This window comes from Lepidothrix coronata, unplaced genomic scaffold (assembly GCF_001604755.1).
Source record: "Lepidothrix coronata isolate B3197 unplaced genomic scaffold, Lepidothrix_coronata-1.0 Scaffold308, whole genome shotgun sequence".
NCBI lineage: Eukaryota > Metazoa > Chordata > Aves > Passeriformes > Pipridae > Lepidothrix > Lepidothrix coronata.
Genome location: NW_016690488.1, coordinates 516154 through 535917, shown reverse-complemented (window position 1 = coordinate 535917; position 19764 = coordinate 516154). Strand labels below are relative to the sequence as shown.

Below are 19764 nucleotides of genomic sequence, written 5' to 3'. Positions count from 1 at the left end.
ACATTTTTACTTCTCATCACCCCACCCTCTGGCTCTAAGTTTTTAAGGAGGACAGTTCCATCCCGTAAAATAGATTCTCATAAATCTGTTACTCTGACTGTCCAGGTAAACATCTTTGGAGTGTGTCATGGCTCATAGAAACAAAAATGAGGATGGCAGGATAAATAGATTGTGTAATCCTGAGTCTTGTTACAGAGTTGGGCCATGATGGGTTGGACATAGCCTTTGGGCTGGAAACTTGGTAGTGCTTTTGAGCCTAGTAGTATATGTGTAGCCAGTATATACCCTGCTTTTCCTCTCTACAATGTAACATTTTCAGAGGGTGAGTCCTTATTGTTTTAATTTCCTTGTGAAGCTACTTGTAAGTGTTGCTATTTCAAAGTGTAGTGATGGGGCCAAAGGCTTGTATTCAAAAAGGTTGACTCTGAAGGTGGTTCTAAAGGTAGCTGAAATCTTACCTTTGGCCGAAATCTTACAGAACTCACTAATGTTTGGTAAGAACAGAAAATCTCTTCTAAACTTTAGCTGTTTGCTAAAAGGGCCAAAGGTTTCCTTCCATTTCCATCTATAAAACCAAGACATTTCCTGCATTTATTTTAGATGTATTCAGGTTCCTACATCGATCACCAAGTTCACATTGTGTAGACTATAATCTTTTTGACTCACCAGTAAAGTTTATCCATTTTGGGCACTATTGAATCACTGGAAGCCATCAGTTACTCATTTGGGGAACTGACATGCACTTAACTACGTGACTAGGGACTGTTTGAAGGTACCTTGGAGAATATGACAGCTCACTTGAAAGGGGGGTAGGGGTGAAGAAGATGTGGTTGATAAGTTAGGCAATGCTGAGATAAGGCATAAGGAAAAGGAGCATGCCAGCAGTCAGAATGGCATATGGATTTAGACATTTACCTATTATGTGATTATTCAGATGAATGCTTTGAGAGGCCCACTGCAGTATGTAAATTATGCTGGGACTTGCATTATAATTTTTGTGTGCTCAGGTATGGAAAATCGTTTGAAGCCAGTTTTCATTGTTGTATTTTAAACCAGAGGTGATTCATATAAATAAATTAACTAAATCCCTTTAATAATTGTAGTATTCTGAAATTATATGTAGCTAAACGAAACTCGCTTTATTTCAAAAGTCAGGTTGTAACTCCTGATTCTAATTTTCAGAAACAGTTACTGATGGAAATTAATCCCTCCTTTCTTTAAATGTCATGGGGCTAGGACATACAGTTCTTTTCTGGTGACATAAGGAAAGAACTACTTATATCTTAAGATATGTAACATATATAGATATATAAGATCTATAAGAACTACTTAGGTAATACTTTATCTTCTTTAAATTAGTGTACTTCAGATATAATTTGGATGCAACATTCAGGTTTCTGAAAAGTCTATCCTCAGGCAAATCTTTATATAATCTAGAAAAACAGAAAAGTGAGAGAGCATTACAGGAAGTTTGCATCATGACTTCCAGACAAGCAAGTCATCTAAGTGACTAAGGGAAAATCATGCTTTAGGTCCAGCTCATGTTTTACATCTTTGTCTGTCTCATGTGGTTTGGTTGATGGATACATTTTTTAATAATTAAATGCCTTGATAGCAAAATATATTTATCTGTGCCGCATGACCTCATGTTGCAGTTGGCCTGAACTTGTTTTACAGGCTTTTTAAAGTTTTTCAAATGATGCAGTGGAAGTTCAGAGGATAGGAAGTTTGTTCCCATCCCTAACAGCTGTACTGTAAGGGGCCAAGAATCTCCTTTCTGATCTGCACTATGGAGAAATTGTTTAATACTAAACAGTCTGATAAACAAAATGTATGGGAAGACAAGTGAACAAGAGAGTGAAATCTGAGAGTATGGTACAAATATTATCTGTGTTTTGGGGGAAGAGGGTGTTACTAGAAGAGACTGGGGCTGCAGAGGAGCATGCCCGTCCTCACACGATGCAGAGGAGGAGCTGCTGTGAGAGACTAGCGAGGATGGAACGGGGAGAATGTGAGGAAGAGAATACGCTAACGGCGGCCTGGAAGTGAACGCAGCGCGAGTAGCCGAGAAGCGCCGGCTGGTTGATCAGGAACGGAGGCAGAAGGGGAACTGGCGGTTCCTCCCGGAGCGAAGGCCGAGAGGAAGGGGAGGGGTAGGGCCCCCCCGACGGATGATGGTGGGCGGTGTCCCCCACGGACACGAGCCCGCCCCTCGGCACGGCCCTCCCCGCCGCAGCTCCCGGGAGACGCGGCGACGTCCGTGAGCGGAGGGACGGGCAGGTTCGTGCCGGGAGGAGCCGGCCTGCGGCTGGACTGCTCCATCAGAAGACACTGCGGTCGCACAGCATTTCGTCGTGCCGCAGGTTGTCTTTCGGAGCTCCCGACGCGTCGCTTGTGCATCTCGCGTCCTTTTCTCTCTCTGGGCACACTGTCTTTCTGCACCCCTCTCGCTAAGTGTCCTCCGTGTGCAGTCCCTGAGTCCAAAGCATTATCTTGTGCTTCTCTCTACTGCCTTCCTCTAAGAGACTTGACCTCAACAATCTGCCTGCCATCTGCCCTTCTGCCTCAGAACATCTGACCCTCTGGGTCCTCCATGGAACCTTCCTTCTGGGCTCTGCTTCCTGCCTGCGGGTTCTGTTGGCAGAGTTTTCCTTCATCCCTACTCAGTTGTCTTTTTCTCTCTTTCTGCTCTGCAGACCTCTAGTCCTGGAGAGTACTTGATCCCTGCCTTGCCAGTAGCATTCCCATCCTCCGTCTGTGTGGCTGTCCCTTCCTGTCATCCCTGGGGATATTTGCTCTAGGGACTCAGTGTCAGTGCTCCTCATGGTGTGTTGCCCTCTATTACATTCCTTGGACACTCTCTAGAATATGTAACCATGTCTCAGTCCTAGAAGCAATTATTTCTTCCCACCATACCTTGCAGTCCCTTATGCCTCCTAATCTTCTGTCTGCCCTGAATAATGGGCCTGACACCATACCCTGTGTAGGGTGCGATGTACCCTGCAACATAGCCCACCACATGCTATACCCAAGGTATGTCCCTGCTACCAGGTTTCTCTTGTTTGTTGTTTGGTCTTTATCCTATCCCCCAGCTTCTGCTGTATTTTATCTATTTTGGTCAAATTGTATAATGCATGATGTATATTTGCTGTTTCATATACCTGACCTTACTTGTAAGGTAAACAGCAAACCAGCCTCCAGGAGTAAAGAAGGAGACAACACACAAGTGATGCTAACTTGTATCACTGATAGTCATAATTTTTTCGAGGAACTGTATTGACTGGTGGTCACAATACTGTGCCTATGCTGACTGCTTGTTTCATCTTGACTTGTAGCACACTGTGAAACAACTGGAAATAAGGATAGCAAGGAAGAGAGAAGCAAGTTCAGTTTCTTTATACTTTGAAGAAAGTTGTAAAGCTTTACACTTCTTTGACAAATAGGGGTTGTATGGAAGTCTGAAGGTTCTCAATTATTGCTCTGTTCTTCAGGATCACCTTGCTCTTATTTGGTTGAAAGGTGACTAGCTCAAACATGGCATTTTTAGTACAAGCAATTGCAAAGTCTCCACTGAATCAGATATGACAACCACATTCAGCTGTGTGCAATTTACAGCCAAGTTTTTTTGTGTGTGTGTGGGGAGGGGTGGTTTTGTTTTGAATGGTTTTTTTTTTTGTTTTCGTGGGGGTTTTTGGTTGATTGGTTGGGTTTTGTTTTCTTTTTTTTTTTGTAAAAGAAGCTGACATAAGCCCCATTAGGCCCTTATGCGCGGGAGCAGAAGTACCTATCAATCTCCTCTTTCTGTACGTGCTGAAGTGGTTGGACTGCAATGGGTAATTTTGCTGGTTAGGTTATAGGGGTAAGCTCTGCTTATGTGTAATATGTTCTTTCTTACATGTATGCTGTTTCCTGAGTTGTCTTTTGATATCACCATATTTTGGTTTACTGTTCTTCTTGTGACTGCAAGACATCCAGGCAATTGGTGCAATTTATATTTAAAATTACATTGTTATTTACATTATAGTCATTATTGAAACCAACTTGCAGTTATAAATGTTGCTGCTCTCAAGGGCAAAATGCTCTCCTCCATTACATTGTATTTCTAAGAAATACAGTTCTCTGTGATGGAAAACAATAATTTAAAATTACAAGAAGAGTCATTAATTTATATTTTTATATGGAATTAATGATTCCTATGTTATATGGAACCCAAACTTGCCTCAGAATACCACTTTCAGTTTATCAGTAATTTGAGATATGGAGATTGAGAGGAAGATTGTTTTTATAGGAAATGGTGTGGTGCTTTTTAACTTTAAGATAATTGTAGAGAAAGATTGTAAAAGAAGTATAATTTTTCTTAACCACCTCTTTCCAAGAAAAATTGTGACTTTAGTTTGATAATTTCAAGGAAGCAGTAGGCTGGAGCTGTGGTCTTGTTTTTCATTCCTTGCACAAAGGTCATGTCTAATAATGTATTGTTAATTTTAGCTAATGAAACATACATCAGGTTTTTAAAAGGCGCTTGTGAAAGTATTTTGATGCCTTAGTGGGTATAAACTGACCATAGTTTCTTGCAGTGCCTTAAGTCCAGAAAGCATCTCATAGGCATTTTTTATCTTTAATGTCTTTATGATCGTGGTGGAGGGAGGAAGTCAGATTTAGTTAATCTTTTTAACTGTGGTGGCCATCAGATGCATTTGGAGCAACTGTAGCTGAAAGGATGATACAGAAAGAACAGATCTTTCTTAGTGTTGCATGCTATAGGAGGGGAGACAGTACTGTTCATGAATATCCACAACAGTGACTTTTAAAGAAAACACTTATTTCTCCTTACCCAAAGGAAAAAGATATACTGTTTGTACATGGTAGCGCAATTTGACCATTGCCAACAAGAAGCAGAATCTGAAGCGAAAACATAATTTTATTTTCATTGTCTTGGGGATAAAAGTGAAATCTAGGCTAGCAGAATTGAAAGGCCACCAGATCATTGTGTCCTTTAGCAGGGATTGTTACTCAGTGTAATTGGGAAAAGCAAGTTGAATTCTTTTATACTTGTCACATGCTATGATCAGAGACTCATTTTTTGATCCTAGATAATTAGAATTGTCTAGTTTGTTTGTGAAAAAAATGTTATTTAAATTGTGGCATCCTTTAGCATAGAGATATTGCATTATATTTGCTGATCTGAAAATCTCTCTTTCATTTAAAGAGATTAAAGATCCACTATTTGAAAGGCATGCTTGTCCGATTTGTTCTGTGCATGCTGTGCTTATCCAGAAGGGATTATCTGTAACCACTGACACAGAGTAATACTGCACAGTGAGAGAAGCTATATTGACTCCAGAGATTTTCCCAAATCTCTGGAGAGATCTGAGCAGAAATTACCATTTTTTTAAATTTTTTTTTTTTTTAGCCAATCATAGTGCTTAGAGATAACGTATTTTTTTTTCTTCTGCAGAATTTATAATTAGATACTAGACAAATATGGAGAATAAACAGCAGAAGGAGATGGAAGTGAAGCAAGTAAAAGGTTTTGCCAGTATCGGCACAGGCTCCCTCTTGTTTATTTTCTTTTTGGTTTTAAAACTAGGAGAAGACAAATGGGACACGGCAGTTCATACTGCTGATAAAAGAGAAGGCTGGACTGTGACTTGATCATCATAAATGTCTTGAAGAAAAGAGAAATAAGTGTGCAGTTTGTAGGGTGGAGGGAAAAAACACATTTCTTGAGTTCTGTCTGCACATCATTCTTTTTTAATGTAACTATTGTCTTCAGATGTAATGGTATCTTTGGGATTATTCTCTGCTTAAAATGGTAACTGCTGTAAAGTGCTGTAAACTGTTTTGGGTCAAACAACATTTATAATGTAGAGGTGGTTGGATAAGTTTTAAATAACTTCTTTAGTTATTGTGAGTGATCTGGGCAAGACTCTGGAATTTGTCAAAGGTCACTAAAAGATGTTATTGTGGTTCTGGAGTATATGCAAATTCATTTAAAGCCTATTCAGGAATTTTACCTGGAGCATATCCTTTGGGAATGGAAGGAGGAGTTGAGTCCTTTAGACCCAGCATTGCCTCTTTGCCAGGCTGAGCTGAATACTGCTCACTGAGCAATACAGCAATTATTCTTCTGATCTGCCTTGCCCTGAAGAGTTTTGGGATGAACAAGGGAGTTGTAGAAGTGCCTGTCTAGACTACACTGAGACAGCACTTCTGATTCACTTCATTTGTATGCCTAAGTGTTGACTATAGCATTCAGCTTAATTCAGGTGAAGTGTAAATTTAAAAGCAAAATCTAGCAGAATAGGAAAGTAAATATCCATTTAGGTGTTTGTGACTCTCCTGTTCTAGTTCACAGTTCTGTCTTTGTAGTTATATGACCAATCTTATCTAACCAAATGCAGCTGTCATTCAGCTACATAAAATAACTGTAATATCAAGTTGAAAGTAACCAGAAGGTTGCAGAACAGCATGATATCAGTAAATCTGTTACATTTTGCAGGGATGAATACATAACTTGAAAGGGTTCAGTGTATCATTACTGGTCACCTAAGTACCAGTGGCAGTATCAGCTCTTCGCATTTGCGTGAAATCCTGACCTTACTGGTATTCTTCCACTGTATCTCAGAGAAACTTTTTTGTTGATAGCAAATAATACTGCGGGAGGATAGGAGAAAATATAGAGCTGTATCTAAATGTATCTAAAAGATCAGATTTCTGCTGGTCAGCCCTTGTTTTGCAGTTTCTTCTTATGTAACTGAAATTTTTGGGTGGAGGAGGAACTCTGCTATACTTAAGTGGAGGTCCTGCACTACTTCTCAGCAGATCCTCTATATTTTGTATGCAACTTCTGAAGCATTGTTTTGGGATGTAACATATACTGTTATAATTGGTTTCAACTGACAAGAAAAAGATGTTATGGTGACTGTTTCTTTAGGAAATTATAACATTTTGTCTTTATAGTTATGTGTTATTGTTCAAAAAATTTTACATATGGATGCCTCATTAGTTCACCAGAGATGCTTTTTAATGTAAATTTGTTTTATTTTTGTTTATAGCTCTAGGAATAGTCACATAGGTCATCAGCAGGAGAAGAATGTGAACCTGAAACTTCACATGGAGCAAAAATTTGAGAACTGGAAGGAGAGATTGATGTCAGAAATGGGTATAAGAATGTTGGAGAAACAATGTGGTATTGCTGCAGTGCCATCTAACAATCCTTTTTTCAGTTTTATTTTTTTTTAATTAGCGTGTTCTGGTTTAACATTGCTATAGTTGTATAAGCTTTTATTTTTTTCCTATTTTTTTCTAAAAATTGATTATATTAAAATTACAGATTATGCCCTGCTTGTGTAGCAGCTGTTGCTTTGCTTGTCTGACAGCTGCCCCTTGTACGGAACTGCTAAGAATGTGTTTAGTAATCTGAGATTGTGTAAGATTATTTTATGTAGACAGCCCAGTGCTAAATTCGTTAACCTTGAAATTGCAGGAAAGGTCAGCATGTAGAAAGCAGAGGTATACTTAGGCAAGATGGGTAAATATATGTTTTTTATCATGCTCCTAATTACAAGGCTTTTTTTCCCCCTTCTGCCTCTTATATTCCTGTCATTTCGCCTTAAAAGGATCATCTTACTAACAGTGAAATTTGACCTTCAACTGTGATACCCTAGGGCAGAATTATACGACCTCTCTATATACTACAAACTTTAAAGGGCAACAAAACCTCCTTTCTTTGTTTTTGTATAAAAATGTATTTGATATTGAAATCACTTCTACATATTTACATATGAATGTGTTTAATTGGCCTGTCAACCAAACCAGTATATAATATAAATGAAGTGGTATTGTTGGACAGTTGTGTCTTGCGCCCAGCACCTGCTGATCTATGTCTTGCTGCCCTCAGTCCTGCTAAAATAACCCAGCTTCATCCAGGGCTCTCTTGCCCATTGGTTCCCCAAAGGCAATTTATGAACGTACCCAAAGAAGTGTGAGCACTGCTCACCTGAGCAGTACAAGAGAGCTGGCTTGGTTTGGAAGTTATTGTCGTGCATTGTGTGGTTGAACTGTAACGATAAAGCTGATTAGCTGCTGTCTGCAAGCACAAGAGTACAGCATCTTATATGCGCGATTTCTCTTATCCCACTGGAGGAGGAAAAAAGTTATCACCATTGTTTATGTTACAACTAAAGAAGCACATCTTCCGTGCTTGCCATTGGATCTCCTTGCAGTCATTCCCTTTAACCTAACACATGATGTTGCATCAATTAGCCAAATCCCTTGTGATCTCATCCTCTTGTTTTCAAATTTCAGTTGAGACTTATCAACTGAACTTGTCAAAGTAGTATCTCTCAAACACTTTTTTCAATACCTTATCAGTTTAGCCACCTGAATGGCCACTCACTGCAACAGTTTAGTTTTCTGGAAAATCCCTGGCTTCTTTATGAACAGTTTTTCATACACTTACAAAACACAGGCGTTGTGAAGCATGAGTGGCACACTTCCTCAGTGGTATCTTTAGTGGTGTTTCCATGTGTCGGAATAACTTGCAGTATTGCTTTGGAGGAATTTCACAGCAGAATGACCATTCTGTAGTATTGTTCTTACTTGGGATTGAAATGTAAAGTCCTCTAACAACAGATTTTTGTTTTCCCAAGAATGACAAACCACATGACTGTTTTGATTCTTTTCATTTAAGTTAAAATTCAGGGAACAGGGTGGGGAGGGAGAGAAGAAGTTTTTCCCATAGCTTCCTGTCTCCCAGCAGCCCTTTGTCACTTTCTTTCCAGAGCAGAAAACATGGTAGTATTTTTCTAACACCGTTTCATTAATGCTTCAGTTTCCTAGCTCTTTAGTAGTTCTGCAAGTATACAATTTAAAAGCCTCTTGACTGCAGCCAAAACTTTCCTTTCTAATTGTAGTGAATTGTTTTGCTTACCTTAAACAATTAGACTAGTGAATACAAGTCTCTATAATGTACCTTTAAATTTTTTTCATGTGATTTGTTAGTGACCACTTTTTGTACTGTTTCTATTGGCATTCTGCAAAAACAGAGGGAAACAGTTAAATGTTTATCACCACTAGTTCCATATTTATATGCATGTGTGCATAAGAAGATGGATGTCCTAACTGTACATAATAAACTATATCCCTTTATTCATGTGCTTATAATCTAAACTCCACTTCTGTTAAGATTTTTTATCTTATATTTAAAATTTTCCTTGAAATTGTGGCAAAAGAAAAGTTGAAATAATTTAATTTGGTTTCTTTTTGTATAGCTCAAGACTGTTCTGTCCCATTTGCTGAATGAAATGTCCAGTTTAAAAAAATAAAGAAATGGAAAATACCCACAACTTTTAGCACTGGAGAGAGAGAGCACTTTTCTGCACCTCTAAAAGTTAAAATGAAGTTCAGTTATTTCTGTAATGCCTAGTCTTTGATGTATTACAGATACTCAGATGGCTTTAAAGGAATTGAATTTTAATGTCTGTAAGATGGTGTTTTTTTTCATAAAATGAACTTTTTTTTCTCCTTTCTCCCTGATAGTTATGGAATCAGATCTTATTTTGCAAAGGATACCGTTTGTCTGACGTGTTTCTTTAAATTCCCCTTTGCTGTACATACCATATTAGGGTATGTACAAAAAACACCACAAAACATCCTTAATTATTTATTCTGCTTAAATCAACAGGTTTGCTCTGTGTATCATAGGTATAAGCAACAACTGTCTCTTGGAGCTGAGCAAGAATGGATTCTAGAACAGGGTAAAATGCAAGCAGAACTAAACTGGCAGCACCTCTGTGAGAATGCTGAACATAATCGGTATCAGAAATCAGAGGATCTAACACAAAGCCTGTTTTCCTCAAGACAGGAGGTGAGAATTTCAAATTAACAGTTTCAGAATCATCTGTTGCAGAGAGACCTATGGAGTTTTTCCACCGTGGTGTTTCTCGGGGAAGTATGACACTGATCTTCTTTCAGAAATATGTAAAATAGTAATTCTGTATTGAGCACAGCAGTTCATCACACATATTTGATCAGAGACCAGATTAATTTTCATGAACAATCTCTAATAGTGGCCTTTTCTCCCTTTTCATGAAATCAAGTCATCTTGAGAGATGTCACTGCTTTTCTGTTGCCATTGTAGCAAAAGAAGAAGGATCTCTCTTAGAGCAGCCCCAGGCCAAAAAGAATTTCAGATCACAGTACCACTTGAATTCTATTAAGGGAACAATATTAGACCTGGAAAACTCTGAGTATTTTTGTATGGAGGAAAAAAATCTATTTTGTGTAGTGTACAAGCTTCTGTTTCTGAAAAATTGAATACATGTTTGTTGTTTAGAGACTATTACACAATGGGCTATCAGCTCTCAATGCCAGATTGCCTAGTAAACTCATGGGTACAGAGGAAACACTTGTTTATGAAGTTTAGAATGCAGGCATTTACTCTGGTGTTATTTTATCATTGTCTTTCAAAAATGATTCATAGGCATCAATAGCTGCAGCATAGGAACACATGTGAGAGATGAATCATCATTGTCCATTTCACATGAAGATTAGACAATGGAGCTAAATTATTTGTCTGTGAAGGCAGTTTTTGACAGAGCCAAAAGGAATGTGCTTAAGTCCCTGTGCTAAGATTTAAAATATCTTTGTTTTTTTTCTTTTTTTTTCTTCCTTTTTCCTTTTCTCCTCCCTTTCCCTTACTTTCTTTTCCTTTTTCTTTTCTCCATCCCTTTGTCCTTGAGCTACTGGCATCCTCTGCTTTTCATCCTTTCACTCCTTCCTGGTTTGAAGCTGATCTACAGAAAACAGACTGCAGGTTGCATGAAGTGAAGACTCTTCTTTCTGCTTTGACTGTTGAGAAAGAACAGACAATATAAGCATCATTTAATCACAATATTTTACCTGAAGGGGGGAAACAGGTTAGACAACACTTATCATAGACATTAGTGTAGACATTCTGAAATGACAACTTTATGAGCCTTGTTTCCACTGGATTTACTGTAAGCAGTTCATCGGTTTCATATATATAATTCAAAATATTGTCATATCTAGCCTGGAATACACATAGATTAGATGTCACAGGCTCAATTATGGCTCTCATTTATTAGTCACTGGCAAAAGGAGCAAGCTGGATGTAGACAGTTGCTCCAAAACATGACAATATAGTGTACCATCATGGCACATCAGAATGGGAAGAATTAATTTCTGGAATGTTCCTGAGGCTCTGTGTCAGTTGCAGTTCAGGGTAGATTTTAAAGTTGTAAAGTTAAAATTTTAAGGCAATGCTTCAAAATACTAATATGCCAGCTGTATAAAATAATGTCTTATATTTTAGTATCACAATTTTTCTTTTCATTGCTACCTATTAAAATACGTATATTTTAAAAATGCATTCAAAATTGCAAGTGTAATGCTGGTTTGAAGCCATGCTGAAGGATAATGCATTATAAGTAGAAAATTGTCTTTTGTAAATAAACGACAGTAAAGAGTGTGCTGCAGTGCACTCTGCTGGGCAGCTACACGTGCTCAACAGTGAGCAGTTACCAGTGAGTATGTTACCAGAGCTTGCTAAGAAAAAGCAGTGTTAAGCAAGCCTAGTAGTTCCTGAATGCAGGAAGTGTTGTATTCAGAAAGATACTTTCTGAAGACAATTTTTATCATAGACAAAAGTAGACTGTTAGCAAAAACTTGCTGTGGAGCTAGTTGTTTTTCCAATTTCATTTCAAGCTGTACTGATTTGCAAATTGATCATTGAGATACCGAAAGAAGCAAGGTTGGGCAGGGGGTTTTTAGCTGTTTGCATTCGCTGTTGTCTTCAACTGTTGTTGGCAAGACTTTGTTTTCATTGTCACACTTTTCTTTCTGTTGTTAAAATACTCTGGTTTTTGCACTTTTGGCCTGTAGGATAAGCAGTACCCATCTCAGCAAAAACTTTTTTGATTTCTGTTTTATGGGAAGGGCCAGTGTTTAAAAAACTAAATAACAAAAAAAAGTCTACTATTCTGAAGAACCTTTTCCTGTAATTTTTCTATACAAAATGAAGTGTAGTAGTCATTCTCAGCCTTTAATTAAGCAACAGAGATGTGAAACACAGCAGTGTGGAAAATCTTGCTTATAACTGATTTTTTAGTATGACTTAGGTCATATTTGTCTAACTAGACCATGCTGATAACACTATAGGAATGCACAGATAAGGAAAGACTGCTTACAGTAATCCCGGTTTATTATTTGGTGTTCTCTCTAGACCCTTTTCCACTTACAATAATCTGGAACAGTTGTATTTCTGGTTCAAACTGTGATGGTTCATGTTTATGTTCCAGGTTGAGATGAAGTCCAGGGCCCCAAAATTCAGAACACATCTGGGAGATGTATTGGTACCTCCTGGTGCCTTTCCCCTCCTCACCTTAACAACCTCGGAGAGATTGTAAAAGCAGAATAGACTATCTTCATCTTCTACATACCCTGTACTGTTAGGGCAGAAAGAATATATAGGGCAGCCATTGCCTTTATGACAGGGAAATTTAATTTGAAGGCCATTAGTGTTCCAGATCACACTCACAGAACAGACTTACAACTGGGGAAATAAGGGGATTGAAGGAAGGAGAGAATAATGGAGAAGATGCAAAGGGAGTAGTGTTTGAGGCTGTGCAAGGCATAAATGTTGAGACTGAAGTAATTTGCTCACACATGTTTTATGTGCAGTGCCTCATCGATTGCCATGCCCTCTGAAGAGGCAGAATTGCTGCTTTGCAATGATTTAAGGTTAGGGTTGAATTCAAAGAAACATTTAAAATTAGCAACATTCAATACAAATGCTCCAAACACATTTCACGGTCTTTTTGTTTTCAAAAACATCTGATCTGGATGGTCTGTGAATTAGGATTTCTTTAGTGATTGGAGGAGTGTATATTCTGCTGTTGCAGAGCTTTCTAATACTCCTGTACCAAATAGTATCTGCATTTCTTAAGTGGATGATGACAAATGTTTCTATCAGTGAGAGGATTTTATAGGAGTGGAATCTAAATTAGGCATTCTCTGTTTGGATGAGACCACAGTTATAACACACCACCGTTGGTCTAACGTAACTTCTTTAAAAATGTTTGCAGACACACTTTGAATGAAAAAACAGCAAAAGTAAATAATGTCAGGACCCTAATACCATAGTCCTTATATCCCAGTGATCCTACTAGATTTTTTTCCCTGAAGATTTTGCTGGAATTTCAAGTGACCAGAAGATGTGTTTTCCAATCAATATCTGTGCATTTTAGTTTTTGAGTTTTTTGTCACCTCTGGTTTTTCTTTTTTTTCCATCCCCAAAAGCTGCAAATTTGAAAATTGAGGAGGTATAAAGGAGGAAGGAAGCATTTTGGTATTTGTCCTTTTTCCTAAACATATGTAGCTGACTACTGTTTGGAGCTAGCAACCTTTGGTAGGACAGACTAAAGCAGTCCTTCTGGCTTGTGATCTAGAGCATCTCACATTTTTGACCATAAAGTGATTAGGCCATCGCTTTATGCACACAGGGCTAGATTTCCAAACTAAAATTTCTGAGATAATCTTTAAGGCTACATGCAGCCCATGAAGAAAACTGAGCAATTCCCCTTCAAAAATTTAAGAAATGGAATGATTCTGGGATGTGTTACACTATAAGCAAGCTGCTCATATTTTACTGATATAAATAAGGTATTTTACAGTAAAAGGCACCCTTGGCAATCTGGGGTTTGTCAGCCTCTTCAGTTCTGGAAGTCTATATTGCTTATCCGTTCAGACTTCCACCATGTATATTAAGGGAAGATAGGCTTCAAGGCCTTTATGAAGGTAGAGCTTCGATCATTATCTGACAAATGTTCCTTTTACAATGCTTGTTGTTAGCTTATCTAAATAACATGTGAAGGAAAGACATTGCTACTTACTTTAAATTGAAATGCTGGGTGGTTTTCTAGATACTGTCCGTTGTCCATTTATCTGGGTGTAGTCCATACACTCCTTCCCCTTTTTCTGTTTAGCAAAGAACATCCAGCCTCTTTATGTTACTGTGAACAGATGGTCTCTAATGACACTTTCAAAAATTTGACAGGTCAGAAAGGGGACTGCTGGTGAGCCAGTAGGTTCTTTAAGGAGATGGGTGCATGGAAGAGACAGAGATAGCACAGTTACAGAACAGTGACAAGACAGAGCCACCTGTGGCCGTGGTCCTCCCCAACTATGCCTCCTTCTATGATGTTCTCAGCAGAGCACCTTTTTCCCTGGCAAATCCTCAATAACCAGATCTATTTCTTTTCCTCCTATGGTTCTTTTCTCCCACATATGTTTATGGGTTGTAAGTTTTAGGATCTGTTTGCGTGGTGTGTAGAGACAATATGTGTTGCTTATCAATGAACGGTTCTTATTGCATTGTACTTTTATTTTCCAGATATTTCAGTATGATGATAAAACTTCTCTGTGCAAAGATATTCCTACCTTGGAAATAAAAAAGCTGCAGAAGCAGAATGCCAGCCTTCGGGCTGCTATTGCACAAATGAGGAAAGAAATGGAGAGTCTTGATGAACAGATGTTGTCTTCTCTTCCTCTGACAGAAAACAGACAGCTTGTAGAGCAAGGTAAAGACTCTTGCCAAAGACCTTTAAATTCAGTAAGGAAGTGTAGCAGTCACAGTCACAACCTATGAGGGCTATCCAGCTGTGGGGTTCTCAAGTTTGCACAATACATAAGCACACAGTGGTCTGAGATTCTTTATTACAAATTACTGCAAAACTATTATTAGTAAAAACAAATGCACACATAAAGTCACTACGAAATCACCACTAGAAAAGCAAATATGTATATATATTGCAAGAGTAAAGCAAATATATGTATATTACAAGTTATGACAGAATTCCTGCTAGTGAAGCAAGTATATAGAATCACAGAATTGTTTGCGGTGGAAGGGACCAAACCTCCCTCCCATAGGGGTTTAGAGTATATCCGTTTACAGTATATCTACTGAAGTGGTGTACAAAAGGAGGCTTGGGGGGACCTTACCACTCTCTACAACTACCTGAAAGGAGGTTGTTGTGAGATGGGGGTCTGTCTCTTCTCCCAAGTAATAGGCAATAGGACAAGAGAAATGACCTCAAGTTATGCCAGTGCAGGTTTAGAGTAGATATTAGGAAGAAGTTTCTTTTTGGAAAGAGTTATTCAAGCAGTGGTGCAAGCAGGCAAGGAAAATGGTTGAGTCACCATCCCTGGAGTTATTTCAAAGGCATGTAGATGTGGCACTTGAGGACATGCTTTAGCAGTCAACTTAGCAGTGTTCTATCAATGGTTTGACTTGATGATCTTAAAGGTCTTTTCCAACCTAAATGATGCTATGATTCTAGACATGTATATTCATGAGACAATGTTCTAAAGCAGCTGTTGCTTTTTATACTCCTCTTTTAGGTTCAGTGAGCACAAACAAAATTTCAACTGGAACCACTCTGAGCAACATCAAAGTCAGCTCAATTGAGCTGGACTGTATAGTAAACCCAGACACAGAAAAGGTATGAAGAGGTTTAAACTACCTAAAATATTTTGTGTGTGTGTGTATGTAATTAAATGCAAAGCACATTATTTTTGTTTGAATGCATACTATAAACTGAAGTAATATATGCTTATATGGCCAGTTAGATGAGAGCCAGCAAAGATTTTTTTCAACCAAACTTGTGGTCATTCTTTCTAGGCAATAAATTTTGACGAGTCACTCCCTGGCATAAGTCACTCCTGATCTTTCAAGCCCATCTTGATTTTTCCCCCCCCACACTTTCAAATGCTTAAGCTACTGTGTATCACGTCTTCAAGTTTTCCATTATAAATCCATTATTGTAAATCCAAATGCAACTCAGTATGACCAGGAGAAAGTTCCACACCCCAGTGCTGTCTTGGAGCACCCACAAAGGAAAAACCTATTGGCTCTGAGAGTGTGTTTTGCTCAGTTCAAGGGTTTACAAATGTCATTCCCACTGTGTTATTTTAAAGAGTAGTGAAAATATCAGCATTAATGTGTGACAGTGGCATCTCTTGGAAAAAATAATAATGGAATTGAAAGCTGGGACAAATATCTAATACTCTGTAAGGAGTAAGTCACTGTATGTTCTCCTCTTCCTGTCTCCCATCAAATTCATGGTGCAGTAAACAGTCTGAAGTAAGATAGCTTAAAATACAATTCAAAAATAATGAGTTTCTAATTGTCATCTGTAAAATCTAACAATATCTGTTTCATCCTTTAATCTTATTGTTAAGACTCACTAGTAACCATCTAAGTTCAAGAAAATTCAAATAATAGCTAAGTAATAAATAAGCATGAGAGCTCCCGATTACGTTAAAAGCTAAGAGCTTAAAAAACTGAATCAATATTAATGTTTAAATAAAACTTTGGAGCATTGGGAACCTTGTGTGGAAAAAATGCAAAACCTGCTAGGATCATGTTTAATCTTTGCTGAATCTAGAAATATTTTGGAAATATGTTTGTTCATGCTGTCAAATCATATTTGAAAATCATTGTGTGTCAGTACAGACAGCTCAGATTTATTTTTTCTCTTTGACCACTTCCAGAACTAGGTGAAAACTAAATTTTATACCAATTATTCTTTTTTTGTTACCGAAAATGTTTTACAAACTACTGTCCAAGATGCATTTTCATTTTCCTTGCATTTCTTTAAGTCGAGAAAGAGCCTTCAAAGAAAAGTAGACAGTGACTTTGCCTTGGAGACTGTAAAATAGGAAATGAATATTCTCTGTTCCAGAGGTTAATCCTTTTCTTCATGTTGCTAAACTATAATAGAATGCTTATAGCTGGATATGAGAACAGGAACATTTTTCAGGCAGATGTGCACCTTCAGATGTGCTGAATTAATTGTGCTTTGTATATATGGACACGTACTAAATAGTAGATGTGCAGGCCAAAACTTCAAGTGAATAAAATGCTGGATTTGTACCTAATGCTGTCTTCACTGAAGTTGAACTATTGTTTCCTGGCTATTTCTGCTGTCTGCTTTATTTTTTTCTTTCTTAGTGCATAACAAGCCTTCTTAGACAGAGACTGGGAGCTGGAAACAGTCCTGAAAATATCTTAAAAATAATGGGCAAAACTTCATTAGAATTTCTTACTGGATTCTAGAAGTGCTTATCTTTAACTTTCTTCTATACTGTCTTTGTACTTCTTATGTTTATTAATTGCATGCTTAGAATGTACTTAAGGCCATGAAGAAATACAGGCAAAAATATTTCTACCTCAGGGAGTTCAGAATCTGTTGAGCAATAATGGTAACTAAATATGGGTGTGCAGATGTGAAGAGAACCATAGCAATAGTTTTCTTTTTTCCACTTCATATAACAGAGGTTCTGTGACCATAATCTAGAAATTATAGACTCCAGGGCTAAAGAGGAAAGTTTATTTTGGAAACTAGTATAATAGGCATGTAAACTTCTGTGTGTATGTATATTTTTCTTTTGTATCAGCTCTGAGGAGAGTTTTTCCTCCCACTCTTTTTTAGTACTTATTTTATCAGTTTTCTCTCTTTTATACTGTAGAATATTGCTCTCGAAACAGATCTAAAGGTAAAAAGATTTCTGAGTTCCAATCCTAGCTCAACAGTTTACAATCTGTCACTGGAAAAAAAAAATTCTGTGTAATGCTGTTGAAGGTTTTTCTGAAAAGTTCAGGAAAAATAGAAGTTTAAGCAAATGGTATTCCTTGCCCCAGCCATGTGATGTGCTTTTGCCTTTTGGTCTGGTGAAGGTGGCACAGTGTGACAACCAGTGGGGCTGTAATGGGTCATTGCCTTCATCTCTCTTTATGTTGAGCCTTGCTTGTTAATTTCACTGTTGGTATGATGAAGGGAGAATGTAATAATTTGTGGCTACTTATATTAATTTCTTTTATATAAATTGCCAAATGTGTGCCAGTGGCGTTCCTTTTTATTTTTTACTTTGCTGTCTTTCTTAGTATTTTTAGATTCTAGTCTTGCACTAATTTCTCTGCCATTCTCCCCCATAGTGTTTGTAGAACTGTGTGCTTTCCATGTACGTTCTCAAGAGCCTTCCTTTTTACGGTAAAACTCTCCAAAGGAATAAGAGAATGGGAATTGCATGGCACGCTAAGGCAATGGTGGTTGGGTTTTTTTGTCAGTATGGATAATAGCTTTCAATGTGTACTTCTGGAATCGTACTGTACAGGGTGATTTACTTGAAAACTGATTGGGGTTGCACAGTTAATGTAGTACACTTCTAACTAATTTATATATAGAAGAGTAAACATATAGATGAGTAAGAGTTTTGTAAAACAATTTTAATGCATGGGATATATTTAGATACTTGTGGCAATGTGTAAAATTTAAAATGTCTATAGGGAGATGATTTGTTCAGTGAATGATGAGTATTTAAATGGATATCAAAAAATGCCCTTTGTAGGGGCTGAAAGAGGCAAGTATATAGCTCTTGAAAAACAAGGATTTATCTTTTGGGTAAGTACTTTTATCATTATGTATACGTGCAGGTGGACTCGGGTTTGCAGAGACAAAGCAGACTGTAGAATCTTTGCTTTTTATTCTGCAGCCTTTCTCTTTAAAACAGTGTTTTAAGTCAGATCTACCCCTTATGTGTGTATGTACACAATGATTAAACAAAGAAGGGTTTGTGGTAGATTGCTATTTGCTATAAAGTGGGTTTTTTCCACATTTTATCTTAAAATTAACTGCTCTTTAGTTTACAGTTATACGGTGTTTATCCTATGTGTATTATTTTACACTCACAGTTGACAGTATTTGTGGGGATGTCTCAGTCTGTTATAGTGTTTTGCTCCACAGTTTTATTTGCCGTATATTGCTAACAAAATCTTGGAAATTGACTCAAAAAAATGGGTGGTAGACTTCCAACTTTACACTTTTTCTTCAACTGGATTCTCATGTGTGTTTCTACAAATCTCTCAACCTTCAGACCACACTTTCAAAATATTCATTACAAGCACTATCTGTTTTATTCAGGGGCCAGAACCCAAAGTTCTTGAAGAAAAGATAGTAGATCTTGGACAACAGTTGCCTGATGTAGGTCCTGGTGTTGAGCTTCAATATGGTGTCAAACATGCTCTACAGGGAATGCAAAATAAACTGAAGGAAGCAGCAAGAAAAATCTCAATCCTAAACCAAGAGAAGCGGCAGTTGATTGAAATGGGAAACAGACTCAGGGCAGAACTTGGAATGGTGTTAAAGGAAGGTAAATTTATTCTACAGAAGAGTGCTAACATATATGTAGAATAAAATCTGGGAATCAATTCATCCTTTGAGCTGGAGAGAGCTAGGCTTTAATATGAAAACAAAGTGCTGGACCTGACTGATCCTTGACCTGCATGGTTTGTGTGAGACTGTGGTACTAATTGTTGCAAGCAAGATTATCCTTTGATAGGCGCTGCTAATATAGAACAATGAGAGTCTGTATGTAGTAACTTTTGTTGATTAACATCATAGATGAAGGACTCCCTGATGCCTAGATGTCAGTGTGGGAACTGGCAATTGAACTAAGACTTTGTTTATGAGCAGAAAAGAGGTAGTTTATCTTTTGGAATAAAAACTAATGTTTTAGGAAAGTGGAAGAGAAAGCAGAATAAGTTTACTGTAGCACAAACTTGAATTAAGAGTATATATAATGTAAGAAGATTTCACAGTGGATATTTATGTTCTATGTACAGTTTCTCTAGCAAAAGAGCAAAGGAAAAAACCACAAGGCCCATTTCCGCATAGCATTGAA

General features: G+C 37.7%; 1 protein-coding gene across 9 annotated transcripts in view; it reads left to right on the top strand.

Moving 5' to 3' along the window:
* Positions 1–19764, top strand: part of CCDC57 (coiled-coil domain containing 57) — a 39089-nt gene that overhangs the window by 6739 nt on the left and 12586 nt on the right. For 3 of the 9 annotated variants that reach the window (XM_017837688.1, XM_017837689.1, XM_017837690.1), the window contains 6 exons: positions 7059–7154; positions 7490–7534; positions 9709–9871; positions 14417–14603; positions 15424–15524; positions 19005–19233. In XM_017837688.1, coding sequence (XP_017693177.1) covers positions 7059–7154; positions 7490–7534; positions 9709–9871; positions 14417–14603; positions 15424–15524; positions 19005–19233 — 821 coding nt within the window. Of the gene's footprint in view, positions 1–85; positions 106–2255; positions 2281–2338; positions 2364–2702; positions 3034–7058; positions 7193–7489; positions 7535–9708; positions 9872–14416; positions 14604–15423; positions 15525–19004; positions 19234–19764 lie in introns of those variants that run through there. The other 6 variants (XM_017837687.1, XM_017837691.1, XM_017837692.1 and 3 more) reach the window with 6 other exon arrangements.